The sequence below is a fragment of the Genypterus blacodes genome, unplaced genomic scaffold, assembly GCF_046128005.1.
Source record: "Genypterus blacodes isolate CSIRO-AG114 ecotype Tasmania unplaced genomic scaffold, CSIRO-AGI_Gbla_v1 ptg000111l_1, whole genome shotgun sequence".
Lineage (NCBI taxonomy): Eukaryota > Metazoa > Chordata > Actinopteri > Ophidiiformes > Ophidiidae > Genypterus > Genypterus blacodes.
Window position 1 is genome coordinate 4,180,001 of NW_027466915.1, and position 15,746 is coordinate 4,195,746.

Consider the following 15,746-nt stretch of genomic DNA (forward strand, 5'->3'; position numbering starts at 1 on the left):
GCTCCGCCGCTCGGAGGTAAGCAGCATATATACTCTAATATCCTCTACTGTAAATGGTGGAAGCACGAAGATGGAAGATCGGGGATGTTTAAGTAGCAGATGCTTGTTTACTATCAGTGTGGAGCCGTGGTTTGTTTTTTAATTCTGCCTCAGACACTCAAAAGTAGCAGACGCACTTGGATTTCGCGTTTAATCTTTGCTTAGCGGCAGTTATTCTATGCGTAAATTCAGTGGAGTGAAAGGTGTAACTTGGACTCGCGGGCTCACACACTCACTCTACAGAGACTGTTCGTCGCGCAAACTGTTGCTTCCGTCCTCGGGAGCACAGCACCCCACACTTTTGGGGGGTGTAAGTGTGTTACAGAGAGAGAACAGAGAGGCCTGAGATGAAAAGTGCAGGATGAAGGGGGGCACGGTGTGTGTGTGTGTTTGTGCGTGTGTGACGGCCACTGACACACCGAAGCGTTCATGGATATGATCTGATGTGGAGGGGAAAAGACACTCAACCTGAACCGCGTCCTTTTTAGGCTTCTTACACAGATCTGTGTGGGACACGGGCACCTCTATAGGCTGTAAGCAGTATGAGCTGAGTGATAGAGAGGCTTCACTCACTCTCTCTCTCTCTCTCTCTCTCTCTCTCTCTCTCTCTCTCTCTCTCTCTCTCTCTCTCTCTCTCTCTCACAGACACACACACACACACTCACACACACACTGTCACACAACAATTGTCTCACTTCAGGAAAAAAACAAATGACTGGGATTGTTGTCAATTAGTCAGAAAATATTTTTTTTTCTTTTTTATTTATGTCTTATCCAGGCAGGTGTTAAACACTGTCATGATATTATTCCGCTGTGATAGCAGACTTGGGTTTTGCCGGTGATCAAGTAAATATTATCTGCCGTTGCTGGAATTGAACAGAATCTATGGATGGGTTCAAAGTGACTAAAAGGAATCCAATTTAAAACACATAATAGTAAAAGGTTGGTGTAATTTCATCATTTTCCCCCCATCCAAGTCATTTTGCTTTCAGGAGATGGAAAATCATAAAACATAATCGCAATCCCAGTATCCAGGAGAAAATTACAGGAATTGCGGAACAGATCTTGAGGGATGGATTTTAATTAAAACAATTGGCAGGAATGAAAGCGGTGGAGCAGCAGATATTAAGAGAGGAAACATAATGCTGCAAGAAAGAAACACAAGCCCATATGTCAACATGAGCTGTGCCTCTAATCTGCTAGGCATATACTTCTTCCCTGTGACTGTGCTCACATGCTGCTGCTTTAAATACAGCTGCCTGCTTTCTTGTGTCTCAGCTTTAGCCATGGATCATCCTGGACTCGGTGACCAGCCTTGGATATTACCCTCAAGTCCCTTTTAGCTGTGACACATCCGTCGTTCCGCCGCCGCTGCTTTTGGCCTCGCGGATTCTTAGCGATGAAGCAGCAAGTCTTGGCAGTTTCACACCATGCAGACACCATCTCCAGATGCCCCAGGTGTATCCTAGATTACAATGTTCCGCTGATGTTGTAAGTCGGTTCCAGATCTGTCGACTCCATTCAAAATCCATGACATGGCCTTCTACTGAGGTGACAGACAACTGGAGCTAAAGCATTTGGGGATGGTGGCGCCCTTCTACAAACTACACTGCCTGCTAAAGCGGGCTCAGATGCTGTTGCTCTTCCTGGGCATCGCCTATCTGATGGCAGGCAGCATCCTGCTCCTTCAACGTTCCAGCGTCAGAGTGGCCCAACCGAACGCCGCCAGCCTGCCGCCCCTGCTGTCCCTGGCAGCGCCTCCCACGGCCCTTAGGACTGCGGGCTTGGGCGTGAGGTCACGCTCCAGATGGGCGGCCATTCAGTCTGTATCTGGAGGCGGAGCCAAAGCAGGGCGACACTGGCCCGCTTCCCGAGGCCTGGGGGTTCAACACTTGCATCGCCGTTGGTTTCACAGTCTCCTGCCAGAGAGTCCAGAGCAGACCGTTTCCCTCCACAAGACCAGCACAGATAAAGGTAACTTTAAACACAGAGCAGCCCAGTCTAGACTAGAAGGTTCTCATTACAGCACATACCTCCATTACAGCTGAGCAAGACGAGAGACAAAATCACTCTAATAATATGCTGGAGAAAGAAATTACTGTAATGAATATAATGTTTTCTCTGTATGTTTCTCTGTAATTACAAGATACAGCAGGTCAAATCTATTTGCGTGCTATGGAATCGACATCATCCTAGCTGCACAATGGTGGTTATTCATGTTTCTGTCCTTTTTGTTACTGTGCAGAAATTCCATTTTAATGCGCTCTGTGTTTCACGCCTTTAGATCTGGGAATTTGAATTGAATTGTTAGGACATACAGTAACATTTTGGTTACCACAACAAAGTCAAAATGAAGGACGTCTGCTGTTAACATGCATATAGGTATTTAACTCATTTGAGCTCCTGTTTTGAGTGAATGTGGATTCTGCTCCTCACTTAAAAACTTGACTCCCCAAACAGCCCCTCAGCCCCTGAGCCCCTCAGCCCATCAGCACAGCTCCACAGCTCCTCGTGGCGTAGTGTCTGCTCATTAACTCCCACACACTGGCCACACTGACACCCTAACAATGGCTGCCCAGATTTGATAAACAAACTTACACACACTCCGCTCCATGTTTCAGCCAAATAGCACACAACGGCAGAGTTTTTAATGTGAAACTGAATATGTATTTAATATAACAAATAACACTCACCCACACTCCACATTTCAGCCAAATTCTGTGCATTAATACAAACAAACAAACAAACAAGGACATACAGACAAACAAATAGCTGCCAGCCAGTAAAATATAAACAACAAGCATGAGCAGCACGCCATAACTGGCGAGCTGCTATATTCTTCAATATACCACAGAGAAAATCTATGTGAAATAAAAGAGTCCAATATCTCCAGTGTATCCACACAAACACACTCTCTTCGTCTCTCCGTGAAGGTCAGACTCACCCTGACTTCTTTCATTTCTTCTCACAAACAGCGCCTGGTGATTCTTTATTACACAGAATTCTGCTTACATATTGTTCACTTGCTTCTTTGTCTGCTGTGTGCAGCTGCTTTGCACAGACTGCAGCGGCTTCGTCGCAGTGGAGAAATTAGTCTACCGTCATACAGGGACTTAGTCGACAAACAACCAATCTGATTATCAGGCCGCACTGTAGAATAACGTTTGTGGGTGCAGGCACAAAGATTTTGAATCAAGAGCAGTTGAATTGAGGAGGTGTCGAAGTTTCTTTACTTGTTTTTAACCTGCAGCTCCTCTTAAAAACCTCCAACTAATTAATTTATCCCCAGGAAGGCAGTTGATAATATTATAAGTGTGTTTTTTCTTTGGTTCTCTATCTTGCAATGTTTAGAAATTACAGACATGTAAATTGTCTTCCTCCCAGAGTCATTCCATCAAGTTTATTCAAAATCAGTTCATACATTTTTCAGTAATACCGCTAACAATCAGACCAACAAACCAATAAACCAAACAGCCGAATCGGGTGAAAAAACGTCCCCATCTGTGTGAGATATAAAGATTCAGGGATGGAAGATTTGTGTCCGTGTTCAGATTACCATGAGGTTGCCCTGCCTGCCATCCAAATCTGTAGTTTGAAGCTTTATAAATACCGGCTCATGAAATAGAAGTTGCAGCTGGTATTTTGCTTTGCCTTTGACTAAATAGCCAGTAGGCAAATTAAGCAAACAACCAGTGTTAATGTTAACATGTGACCACTGGCGAGTATGAATGTGAACCTGGCCTAGTTACATTAATTAGTCTGCAAATGGAATGTTAGCAGCTCCGAAGTGATGGTCTGCTGCTTTCCTTAGTGGCCGATCAGTTTCAGTTTGGCATGAACGACAGAATTGTGCCACAAAGAGATTGAGAAATACTGTAGAATGATTTCTGTGCAGAATTCAACTTTAAACTCCAAACAAGCTCAGAGTCCTTGTTGTTCTCCTATAATTCGGTTTTTGAAGAGTGTGTTACATTGTCGGGGAGCTTCTTGTGTGGACTCATCGCCACATCTCATGTGGTTTGGCTCATCATTAACTGTCTTATCTGCAGCAGTGATGACAAGGATGTACATATTTGCCGGCATTAAACTGAGATATCCCTGCAAAGTCTGGAGGGAAGCTGTCTCAGCTGTAACGCCATCCTGCTATCTGAAATAGAGCAGCAGATAGGAGGATATTTGAGACGGAAATATCCCAGTGAAGCTGTGTTGACAGAGACGGTGTGAATAATATATGAGCAAATATGCAAGTTTATTTTCTATTTTGTAATTTACTTTTTTAGCTCTGCAGGGCTGGAAGGAGCCGGTGGAAAGAGATTTTTTCTTTTTGCCTACAGGGTTTCAAAGTAAGAGGCATCACCCGTTCATGAAGAGATAATTGTAAATTTGGAATTTTAAGAAGAGCTTCATTATACATTTATGTGACATTTAATGTGTGGGTGCTTCAGAACGAGTAGATCAGGCGTATTTCTCACTGATCCTCTCAAAATGGGAAGGCAGAGGCAGGCAGTGGCAAAAGTAGACCAGAAAAGAAATGAGTCATTAGAAAAACGATACTTGGCCTCGTTTGAAGGATGCTTTGCAATTACATGGTCAAGATTTCGCTTGGAGATCTATTGTAGAGCAGCGTCAGTCTGTGCTTTTCTATTTTGCTGAAATGATAAAAGTAATTCCACAAGTAATTGGATTACATCTCGTGTGACATGAATCCCTTCACTGTCATCTTGTAAAGAATCCTTCAAGGGCCCTTAAGCCTTCTTTTCAACAGACACCACACAACCGCTCAGGCACTAAATGGGGAAATACTGATGAAAAATTGAGGAATCAATGGCGTCAGTTGTAATTACTGCCGTCTTTCAGAGGATCTTGTGGAGAAGCATTAGAAATCTTGAAAATACTGAAGCCTATTGTGTGCTGAAGAGCAACTGCTTTTGTGGTTTTCAAGGTGTCATGAGGGATGTGATGCATGCCTGAACAGAATACATATGTGTGTTCATCAGGCTCAGTGTTGTGTATCGCTACTGGTATTGTTTCTTAGAAAGTTGACTGATTGGAATAAAGGAAGGAGGTTGGGGAGAAAGCAGAAGATAATGTTTTCACCTCCGTCTGTTAGGTTGGTGTGTTCGATTATTAATTGATTTTGATGAGAGTGATTGGTGTCCAACAGTAGAATCTATGACATCATGGGGCGATCTGTCTCAAATGTCCTTAACTTTGGTACATGGAACCATTTTCCCATTGTCATCCACCAATCTCATCAAAAACAAATCGGGCATTTAGTTCCCATTTGACAGATCAATAATTAAGCTAGATACATTATTTACAACCAAGCTTTCGTAAAACAAATAAAGCAGTTAAATCGCATGGTAATAGTTGTAAGGTTGTGATCCATTCTATCTAGTGAGTCTCTTTGTCGCTCTAACGTGGTTGTAAACACATTTCCAAGCTTTGACTAAAAGGAGTAAAAGCAGCAGATTGGTGATGTAAAATCCTTTTGGTTGCTGTGATTCACACACGAAGGGTGAGGCGCTAAACCGCCGCCGTCACAAGGTGTTAATGAGGCAGCCGAGGCTTCACAGTCATTTTACACGACGCCTATCCATCAAACACCACCTCGTCTATCCAATCACACGTCTGCTCTGGTCACCAAATAGGTTCCAAATGAGAGAAAGAAAAAGCATGAAAAAGAACATTGGGATATTCAGTACGATTAAAAGCTTACTCAAACTAATTTGTTTTTACAGTAATTAATGCACCTACCGTAGCTGTAATCTCTAGAAAATTCTCCACGCTCACACATACACACACACATCCAGTTTGAAATATTCATAGATTCAGGCGCCCTGCCTAGTCAAACATTCCATAATAGAAATGCCAGATATGTATTACTTTGTGTCTGAGGCTGGAAACTTTGTGCCTTGTGGGGATGAGTCTCAAATCCCTTGATATGTAAAGTACATATCAGAAGTATTACACAGCCAGAGACGTGCACAGAGATCAATAGTGCCAAACATTACAGGGGTGTCTCAGTATGAGACAAGATCTGTGTTGATACTTCTTGATATTTTATATTTTTGAAGTTTGTGTTGATTCTTCTGCAAAAGTCTAAGCTAGTGAAGCGAGAAAGCAGCCGTGCTTCTGTCACGCTCACACGCGTCGCCTCTCTGCAGGTTCAGGCTTTTGATGATGGCACCGAACATGCCACCCAAAGTCATTGTTGTGCTTGACCATCCTGTCCTTGGCGTCCTCCATCAGCTCCTTGCGGGGGGAAGAATCATCTCCAGCAAGGCCATCTGTCTTGGTGTCGCATGAAGCAGCAGGTGTCAGGCTTGAGTACAGTCATTCCTCTCATGTCGGGGAATTGGAGCTGCTTCCCTCCATTAACCCTCGGCCGTGGCTCTGCCTGGGGCTCCTCCTTCACTTTGATTAAAGCGGCGACCCGCCTTGCTGGGTGAGAGGGGGGGGGGTAGCAGCTTACCTTGGGTGATGCCGCCGGAGATGATTTCTGAGAGCGTCTGAGTGCTTTCGGGCTTTGGTGGCGTTTCTCTCCCCCAAAGGCCCCGGCAGCTGGTGACTCAGCCCATCGCATCGCTCCGGCAGGAAGAGGCTGGACGGGCATCAGAGGACACCCAAGACTGATTGAATCGTGAATTTGATATGGTGATGCTTGGCCTGCCAGGGAGATTTTAAGCTCCATTGCCTGCTGGCATCTTGTCTGTGCACCTTGCTGCCACATTCATTCAGTCCTACTATCATGCATGTCAAGCAACCATTTCAAATCTCCTTTGACTAGTTGACATTGGTCTATTTTTAAGCTGCTAGAAAGCAAATACAAAGGTAAACATTGGAAATGAAAGCTGAATCAATGATGTCGCTGACATATCAAACAAAACAAACCCTGAAGAACATTGAAGAAGAGTCCAGATGTGCTCTTTGAATTATGAGACAAACACAGACACACACATATTCTCAGCATGAATGTTTGGAATGTAAAACTGAGATCATGAAACAGTTTTAGACCCAAAGGTGCCAAGATGGAGCTGACAATTACAAAAGAGACTTATTGTTTGTGCCATCTGAGCCGAGCGCGATGTAGCAATGTGGGAGAAATAAGGACGACATCAAAGAAAGAATCTGGGTGACATTTTATTTGAAGCTTTAATCTTTTCTGCAAATCACAGTATTCTGCCACAGCTGATCAAACGTCACATTCTTCTGTGTTCTTCTTATTTTATTTCCCTGCAAGTAAATATGTTTACATATTGTCCAGTAATGTGAGGATAAGAATAACGTAGGATCATAAATTAGAAGTAGTGGTATGTCATAAATCCCTTGGCTTTAATGTCCCACAGTGCACGTTGGAGTGTAATTGCTGTGTGTAACTGATGATGGCACTGCTAGAGGACATTTCCAAGGCCAGACTGAGGAGAGAGTGAGGCTGGTTTATGTCCAAATCAGGTTAAAGAGGAGTGTGTCAACATCCATTCATGCTTAATTATGGGTGCAGCCATTGCGCATATCTTTACATTCTCAAGATGTGTAAAGTGCATAAAATGGATATTAGAGCACGTAAAAAAAAACTAACAATACATTTTATGAATATGGATTTGTATGCATGCAAATCTGGTCAAATTTTGGCAGAATGGTGAGTCAGTCACAGAGTTTATTTGAGATATTTTGTCTGTATTCCATGTAAAGACGATCTGCAGAAACATGTAACAGCCTCTATTGAGTCGCTGAGATGATGCTGATCAGTAGTATGCCAACGATTATGACATATCTGACTAATTCTAGGCCATCTTGTTCAGCCTTGACGGGTGTATGAACTCCACTGAGTGTCCTTCTGCTCATACAAAACGCTTGAGTCTGATTCTCTCTCCCTCTGCTTGGTTCAGGCACGTACATGGGCTGCTTTCTGCACAACACCAGCGAGCGCGCCCTGGGTGGAACCATGCTGTATGACCTGCGCAAAATGACCAGTTCTCTGTGTCAAGACACCTGCTCGGAAAGGTAATGCTGTTTGCAGCAGGCTCTTGTGCAGGGACCACAGAGGGCCTGCTGTTTGAGTAAATACTTTGGATCTCATTCCGCTTTCGATGAATGGCTCCTGTGTTGGGAGCCAGCGGAGAGCCAGGTGGCTGGATGACAGTAAAAGATGGGGGGGGGTAGGGGGGGGTTGAGAAAGGGCAGAGCGAAGATCAAGCCAGCACTGAAGGGTTGAACTGTTGTAGAAGGAAGGAGGGAGGTGTGGATGTGTTGAAAAGCTTAATGAGGTGAGGACAGCAGTTAGTTAATTAATCACTGGTTAGATATTGGAGCTGTGCTTTGCTGTGAAAGCTGAGTGGGTCAGAGTGAGCTGTGCTTCCAGCAGTAAAAACCACAGGCCTGAGCTGCCAGAAATACAAAGAGGTGGGCGGATTTTTCAAAGCATGACCCGCTTGCATTATTCCTTTTTATATATCTCAACAGCAAGGAGTTGCATCGTGCAGCCGGGCTGAAACTGCACAACACAGGCCAGACGCGATGGATTTAACACCCGAGCCCGCTGAGCTGAGCCTCCTCCTTTCTGCCCTTACGCTAAGGAAAAAGTCACGCTCATTCCCTAAGCAGCCCAATTATTGAGAGGAGCAAAAGAAAAAAGTCAAGGCAATTTACGAAGAGGCTTCAAAGAACATGTGAAAAGGTCAGTTTTGATGAGGTCTCTGTATTCAAGCAGGGCGATAAAGAAAGAAGAAGAGGGATGAGTCATAGCAACCTTGATGAGTTAAGTACGGATCAGAGGTGACCTGAGTTTGGTTCACACATCCAGATGGGTGCAGGAGGAGGAGAAGCACTAGCAGATATCACAGAGGATGCACTGTTTCTGTGATTCAATAGCAGGAAGTCGGAATTAACTGATAACTTTTAAATGTTAAGTATAAAGTCCAGTGGGATGACGTAGCCCAAGGCTGATAGCTGGTGGTTATGGATTGCTCAGAGCTACTGCAATAACTGTGTCTTTGTCTCTGTGTGTGTGTGTGTGTGTGTGTGTGTGTGTGTGTGTGTGTGTGTGTGTGTGTGTGTGTGTGTGTGTGTGTGTGTGTGTGTGTGTGTGTGTATGTGTGTGGGTGGGTCGTGTCTCTGTGTGTCTGTGTGTGCGTGTGCCAGTGGGTACCAGTTTGCAGGTCTGGAGTTTGGAGCTGAGTGCCACTGTGGGAATCGCATCAGCAGCCCGCGAGCTCCGGAGGAGGACTGCAGCGTTGGGTGTCGGGGGGAGAGGGGCTCCCCGTGTGGCGGCGTGGGGCGTCTCTCCATTTACAAAGTGGAGGAACAGCTGCCGGGTCACCGAAAATGTGAGTGGATATCCCAGAGGAAAGGTTCAGACAAGCCATTTGTTCTCTTTAAGCTGCTTTTTTACGCCAGGCAGAACGGAAAGTAACACAACTTCAAAGCGCTAACTTACTTTCTGTCTTGTGTTGTTTTTGGACCAAAATGTTAAATTTATTCTAACATATTAAAGAGTAATTTGAGTGAACAGGATGAGATAAATGCCTGAGTAGGAATGGGACGCTCCCCCATGATTTATGCTGATAAGACAGGTGCATCTTTGCATAAAATCACAAAAATTGCTGCTTCAAATGTGATTCACAACTTTTGTGTTTCTGATGTCAAATATCTTGCAACAGCTGCATGGTGGATATACACTGATTAATACTCAACATTACTTTAATAACACCATCTCTCACAGCCTCATTTATGGGCTAAGTCAAATACTGTAGAGGCGAGTAGTCAGGTTACTTTCAAGTTGCACATCAAAGTGACATATTCTGCTTTTTATTCTCCTTCACTTTATGCTGTAATATACAGGGATTATGTGTCAATAGCAGCTCTACTGAACTGGCTTGAAAGCTTCATTTTCCTTGAATTTATACGAGAACAGGGCTTAAAGAGACAGTACTTAAATGGACGGGTTCACTCAGTGTGCACAGCAGTGCAGCAAAAGAGTTTAGATTTGTGTTTTTGCCCCCTTAAAGCTTTGACAACCTGCACACTGCGTCACCTCTCATTTTGATTCAAGCCACTGAGTTGTTATTGTCAATGTCTGAAAATAGTTTGAAAAACATTTTAACATTCACAAAAGTATGAATCGCTGATAGCTGCTTTAAGCACTTAGGTATCAAAACAATGTATTTGTCTGTTTTCAGTCAAACACGTTCATTATCGTGGCTGCTTCAAGTTACCAAAGAGCACCGTCTCCACCTTCCCCGTCCACTCGTCTCAAGCCAACCTGACGACTCAGTCCTGCATCGAGACCTGCACAGATAAGGTTTGCATTCATCGTCTGAGGCCGCCGGCATGAGGATCAATTCATTTCACACGCCTCTGTAAAGTAGCAGCGGCTCTCTGTGCTCCTAGGGGAGGAGACTGCGGCTCAGAAAGCTGTTTCCACTCCCAGGAGATCACAGTGGTGTGTGCAGGGAGACGGGGTTCCCTGAATATTGCTGACTGCTTAAGGTTTAATGTGCCTCTAATGAGAAGGAGATAGTCTGGATCCTGCACTGAGATCGTATGCAGCTGTGTCTCCTCCCCAGAACCCCCCAGAAAATGGCTGGTATAAATATTGCACATCATCTGGTTGTGACTGCAGTGTGATTAATTCTCACTCGGTGCATGTGTGTGTGTGTGTGTCTGTGTCTGTGCCTGTGTAAGTGTGTGTGTGTGTGTGTGTGTGTGTGTGTGTGTATGTGCCTGTGTGTGTGTGTGTGCCTGTGTGTGTGTGTGTGTGTGTGCGTGTGTGTGTGTGTGTGTGTGTGTGTGTGTGTGTGTGTGTGGGTGTGTGTGTATGTGTGTGTGTGTGTGTGTGTGTGTGTGTGTGTGTGATTGTGCATAATTCCCCCCAAACTTCTCTCTGCAGTGCAGGTAGATTTTTGACATTGATCAGCTTGACCTTCTGTAAATAGAGAAGTAAGAGAAGGTAATGAGCAAAACCCAAACACACGGCGGCAGGGCGATGCAGAATTCTTGTTTAGCCGAGCTGACACGACACCCTTGGGGTCAAATAGCACCCTTAGAGAGGGCAAACAAGTCTGCTGAGTCACACGCAAGTCCAACGTTGTGAAACATTTGTGGTTTTGGTTTGCAGGAGCTCCCACTGGCTTTGCTCCAACAGACGCACTGTTTCTGCGCCTGGACGTCCTCTATTTTCAGTCTCAACCAACAGTCTGACAAGCAGCAGTGTGTGGGTAACGCTGGGCCCAACCAAACTGCTGCCTCAACACACACACCTCCCACTGAGCACCACCACTACCAGGTGTATCACACTCCAGTCCTGGGTGAGATATTATCACACACACACACACACACACACACACACACACACACACACACACACACACACTCTGATAATCACTTATCAGATTTGGTGTAAAGCCTGATTAAGATGCTTTTAACAGATAGAGATGAGGTAATGCAACACGTATCAGCACTCGTCTCTACTTCATCCCAACCGATTCTGCTGTGTCGGCATTTTTATACGGACGGCACAGCGCAGTTAAAGTTTCCGGCCTGTCTTTCCTCTTGTAAAAATGGCCTGTAAAAATAACCTTCGATAAAAGTGCTCCAGTTCCTCTGAGTGTTGGGGAATATTGTGTCCCCTCTTTTGGGAGGGAACACTAATGACAGGCAGAGCTGCTACAAACCACCATGGAAACACACTGCGGTACAAGTCAAAGTCACACAAAGTATCACACAAGTACCCACAAGTGTTAGCAAAAGAATCTTTGTATTATAGGCAAGTGTTGGTGTAATGTGATTGAAATTGGAGCTATGAGGTTTATCAAACAACCATGTGAACTATATTTGAAGTCTATTTGTGGACAATTTGGACATATTGAACAGGATGAGAGGAATTACAACAAATCCCCCAAAAGTAGACAAACTTTAATAAATGTTACTGCACTGATATTATAGTTTGAATCATGCAGGGGTAACATACAACTTTACATTTAAATGTAGTGGATTTTGATGTTTTCTCTTGAGTCTAAGGATTATTGAAAGCCAACACTGAACTATGTGCTTTAGCCTGTAACTTAAACACTGACTACAGACCTTTTAACACTTTTGATTGAACATCTGTTATTATCATTCCAAGCATTACTGTTCTGTTTTCTACCTTTGTATTACTGACAACAATCCACCTCCCCCCGCCCCCCCGCCGCCCCCCTGCTCTCCATCCCAGACTCCAGGTGCAAACAGAGGATGTTTCTGCCGCAGAGGTCCAGCTCCCTGGTGGCTCTCTCCAGTTTTCCCGGCGCCGGTAACACCTGGGTGCGCCACCTGATCGAGCTCGTGTCGGGCTACTACACGGGCAGCTTCTACTTCGACGGCACGTTGTACAACCGAGGTGGGGGGATGGGGAGGGGTTGGATGAGGGGGGCGGGGGATGGGGGGATGCAGGGGGCCTTCATGTTGCCTCATATCTGACTGTTATGCATTCATGTATTCAGGTTTCAAAGGGGAGAAAGACTACTGGAAGAGCGGCCGCAGCATCTGTGTGAAAACCCACGAGAGTGGACAGAAAGAAATAGAGATGTTCGATTCCGCCATCCTGCTCATTCGAAACCCTTACCGCTCTCTCATGGCTGAATTCAACCGCAAGTGTGCCGGGCACTTGGGTCACGCCACTGATGCCCAGTGGAAGAGCAAAGGTGATACAGTACATGATGACTCTGTGGTTATGGCTCTGTTACAGGTTACCCACTCATACATACTCGACATAGAGTGTGTGAGCCATAGAGAAATGATGATGCATTCTTGGCAAATGGGAACTTGGAGGTTTTCTACTCTCCCAACACATTGATGGTAGTTCTATGTTTCTGTACGGTGACTCCATGAATGTGACAAGTAAGCTCTTATTTTGATCTGCTACATCAAAGCAAAACATCTCACTCTGGGGTTGATGATTGTGCTTCACGTAAATAATTTGTTGGGTTTGGTTGAAAAAGCCTTTATTTCTTTGTGCAGTAAAAGCAGTGACAAATCATGTGTGTATCTGTATCTCCATTTGGATTCATGTTGAAAATACACCACAGCCACAAACGCTTATTAAAAAGTAACTTTGTGTGACACGGCGCTGACAGACTGACAGAGGTAATAACTACACTAACAGCATGTTGACCAGGGTATTGCCAGAAAATTGGAAATGAAGGCACAGTGCTGAACATTAATGACAAAACTGCTCGGCGGCCCTGTAGCTCTGCCATCATGTTCTAAATAGATGTTTTGTTCTTTCAGCTATCAAAAATCCACTTATCCCCCCCAAAATCTCATGATTACTCTGAGGTGGAAGCAAGCAACAGGAATGCAGCATCTAAATTGTTATTCATTATCCTCTGCTCTGCTCTCATCTCAGAGTGGCCGGAATTTGTCTCCAGCTACGCCCCCTGGTGGGCGTCTCACGCTCTGAGCTGGCTGAAGTTCGGCCGCCGCCTGCTCGTCGTTCACTATGAGGAGCTGCAGATGTCGCTGGTTCCTCAGCTCCACATCATCACGTCCTTCCTGAACGTCACCATGACTGAGGAGCGGCTGCTGTGCGCTCAGACTAACCAAGACGGCCATTTCAAGCGCTCAGGGGCCCAGCAGCCGTCCTTGGACCCGTTTACCCACGAGATGAGGAGGGTGATCGACTCCTACGTCCGCACGGTGGACCAGGCGGTGCAGAACAGAAACTTCAGCAGACTTCCACAAGAATATCTCCCCAGATGATGATAAACACACGGTCCTTTAAGTCACAGCCTCAGGGGGGTGATGGGAGTGAGGAAGGAGACGTTTGTCCTCCTCCAAGAGCTCCGTGAGAGATGACCTGCTGTCCACATGAGTCAACTGGTCACACGCCATTTGATTCGAATGGCGCAGATATATTATATGTTTTACAGTGAAAATGTCCAGAAGGTCATTTGAAGTCACTCACAGCTGTTTTGAAGACATTTCCTCAGTCCTCAGAAGCTACAAAGTCAAATTTTTGACCGATTTCACAAAGTTTTTCATCAACAGTTCAAGATGCAAAACACATAAGAGACTGTTTGCTCATCTTGTATCGGACAAGAACATTACAACATTCATGTTATTATGTTGCAAGACTTTTATCCATATCAGATATTTATTGCTTGTAGATTTTGTTCTTTTGCAGGTAAAAACTCAGCGGTTCTCAAACTATGGTACATGTGCCACTAGTGGTACATAGGCTTCATGAAGAAAGAGTTTTAAAGTTTCTTTTGATTAAAATAACTGGTCTGGTCTATTGTGCACTGTGATCTTACATCCTACATGGGGGTCAGTGACCTTTTGGACAGGACACACACATGCATGGGTTTCTCTCTCTGGTTTGTTGGCTCACAGGTACTTCGATGTTTTGTTTTGCTCGGTAGTGATACTTAAAAAACTCCAAAAAGAGACTCAGTTTGGTTGCAAAGTGAGTTTCGATGATGCCAATAACTTACCATTGTTGTAATATGATAACAGGCATTGGAATGTTGCCGAACCACAAGAGTTATGAAGTTGTACGTTTGATTCCCCTCCAAAAAGTTTTCTTTTGCTTTTATCTGGGTCACATTTGACTGCCTATGTTTTGGTTTTAACGTAGATGAATTATTTATCAGCTTTAGTATGAATGTATGGATTTTACAGTTTAAAGGAGCAGTTTTGATAGTGAACTTTGTCTGCTTCAGTCTCAACTCTTTGATAATTGGGCAATATAGTGTTTCTCAAAAATCTATATTGGCCTCAGCCTTAAAAATCCAGAATTGCCTGGATTCTATTTTAAATGAAATAATGATATAATGGATAGATAGAAATATAGTTATTGATGCAGGGAAATCATTTTAGCAGAGCAAACAGCAATGACAGAGTTGTGGAGTTGCGAAAAAGGCTTTGCTGTACAGACGACTGAATGTTTTTCATTCTGGCTCTTTGAGGAATCTGGAAATGTCTTCAAACGTTTCTGTCAAACGGCGTATTTGACTGCATTTGAAACCTGCGACTCTGGTGGAATCGGTGGGAGAGACACAGAAATGAGGCTCAGAGTGGAGCGAGGAGCCTGTGGTGAAACGCAGCATCAGGACTAATGATGAGGGGGAGGATACGCACATCATCATCTGCAGAGCTGGAACGATCCGCCTCAGTCCCTCAGCCCCGACCACACACACACATACACACACACACACACGCACGCACACACACACACACACACACACACACACACACACACACACACACACACACACACACGCACACACGATTGATGCAGGAAACGTTCATCTCTCTTTCTCAAACTTTGTTTTGCTGGTAAATATTTCACTTTAATCCCATATTGACTTCTGTTTTTTGTTGGAATACATCGACACTAACATCACAGATTAAAGCCTCAAAGCTGTTGGAGATGCTCATGATTCTCCACGCAGCCTGTCTGACTGTAGATTAACCCTGAGAACTGCTTTTAAAGTGTAGATTCATTTTATTTGAATAAACTTTCTGTTGTGTGAAGTTGGAAACTCAGTTTGTTTGTTGCATTTCCCTCGCAGTGTTTCTGGCTTCCAAGGCCCAGGATGAGGCCCAGCAGTGCTTTGTGTCAACAGGGGTTGTGTGTTTAGCCGCCACCTTACACACTTTGAGGGATGCGGTTCAGATGGTTTATTTGCTCCGTGTTCAGTCTGTGGGATGGCAGAAGATAAACA

At 44.5% G+C, this 15,746-nt stretch overlaps 1 protein-coding gene across 1 annotated transcript; it reads left to right on the forward strand.

The window, feature by feature from the left end:
• Positions 1-1,622: 1,622 nt before the first annotated feature.
• On the forward strand, positions 1,623-15,351 carry LOC143009269 (sialate:O-sulfotransferase 1-like). Its single transcript, XM_076161347.1, has 8 exons — positions 1,623-2,013; positions 7,932-8,046; positions 9,184-9,368; positions 10,221-10,342; positions 11,159-11,348; positions 12,254-12,418; positions 12,522-12,722; positions 13,427-15,351. The coding sequence occupies exons 1-8, from the start codon at positions 1,623-1,625 to the stop codon at positions 13,777-13,779; spliced, it is 1,722 nt and encodes a 573-aa protein (XP_076017462.1). The 3' UTR covers positions 13,780-15,351.
• The last annotated feature ends 395 nt before the right edge of the window (positions 15,352-15,746 follow it).

Coding starts and splice junctions, on each gene's coding strand:
- LOC143009269 (XM_076161347.1), top strand. CDS start 1,623: ATGGTGGCGCCCTTCTACAAACTACACTGCCTGCTAAAGCGGGCTCAG. Junction 9,369..10,220: donor GCTGCCGGGTCACCGAAAAT/GTGAGTGGATAT, acceptor GTCTGTTTTCAG/TCAAACACGTTCATTATCGT. Junction 11,349..12,253: donor GTATCACACTCCAGTCCTGG/GTGAGATATTAT, acceptor TCTCCATCCCAG/ACTCCAGGTGCAAACAGAGG.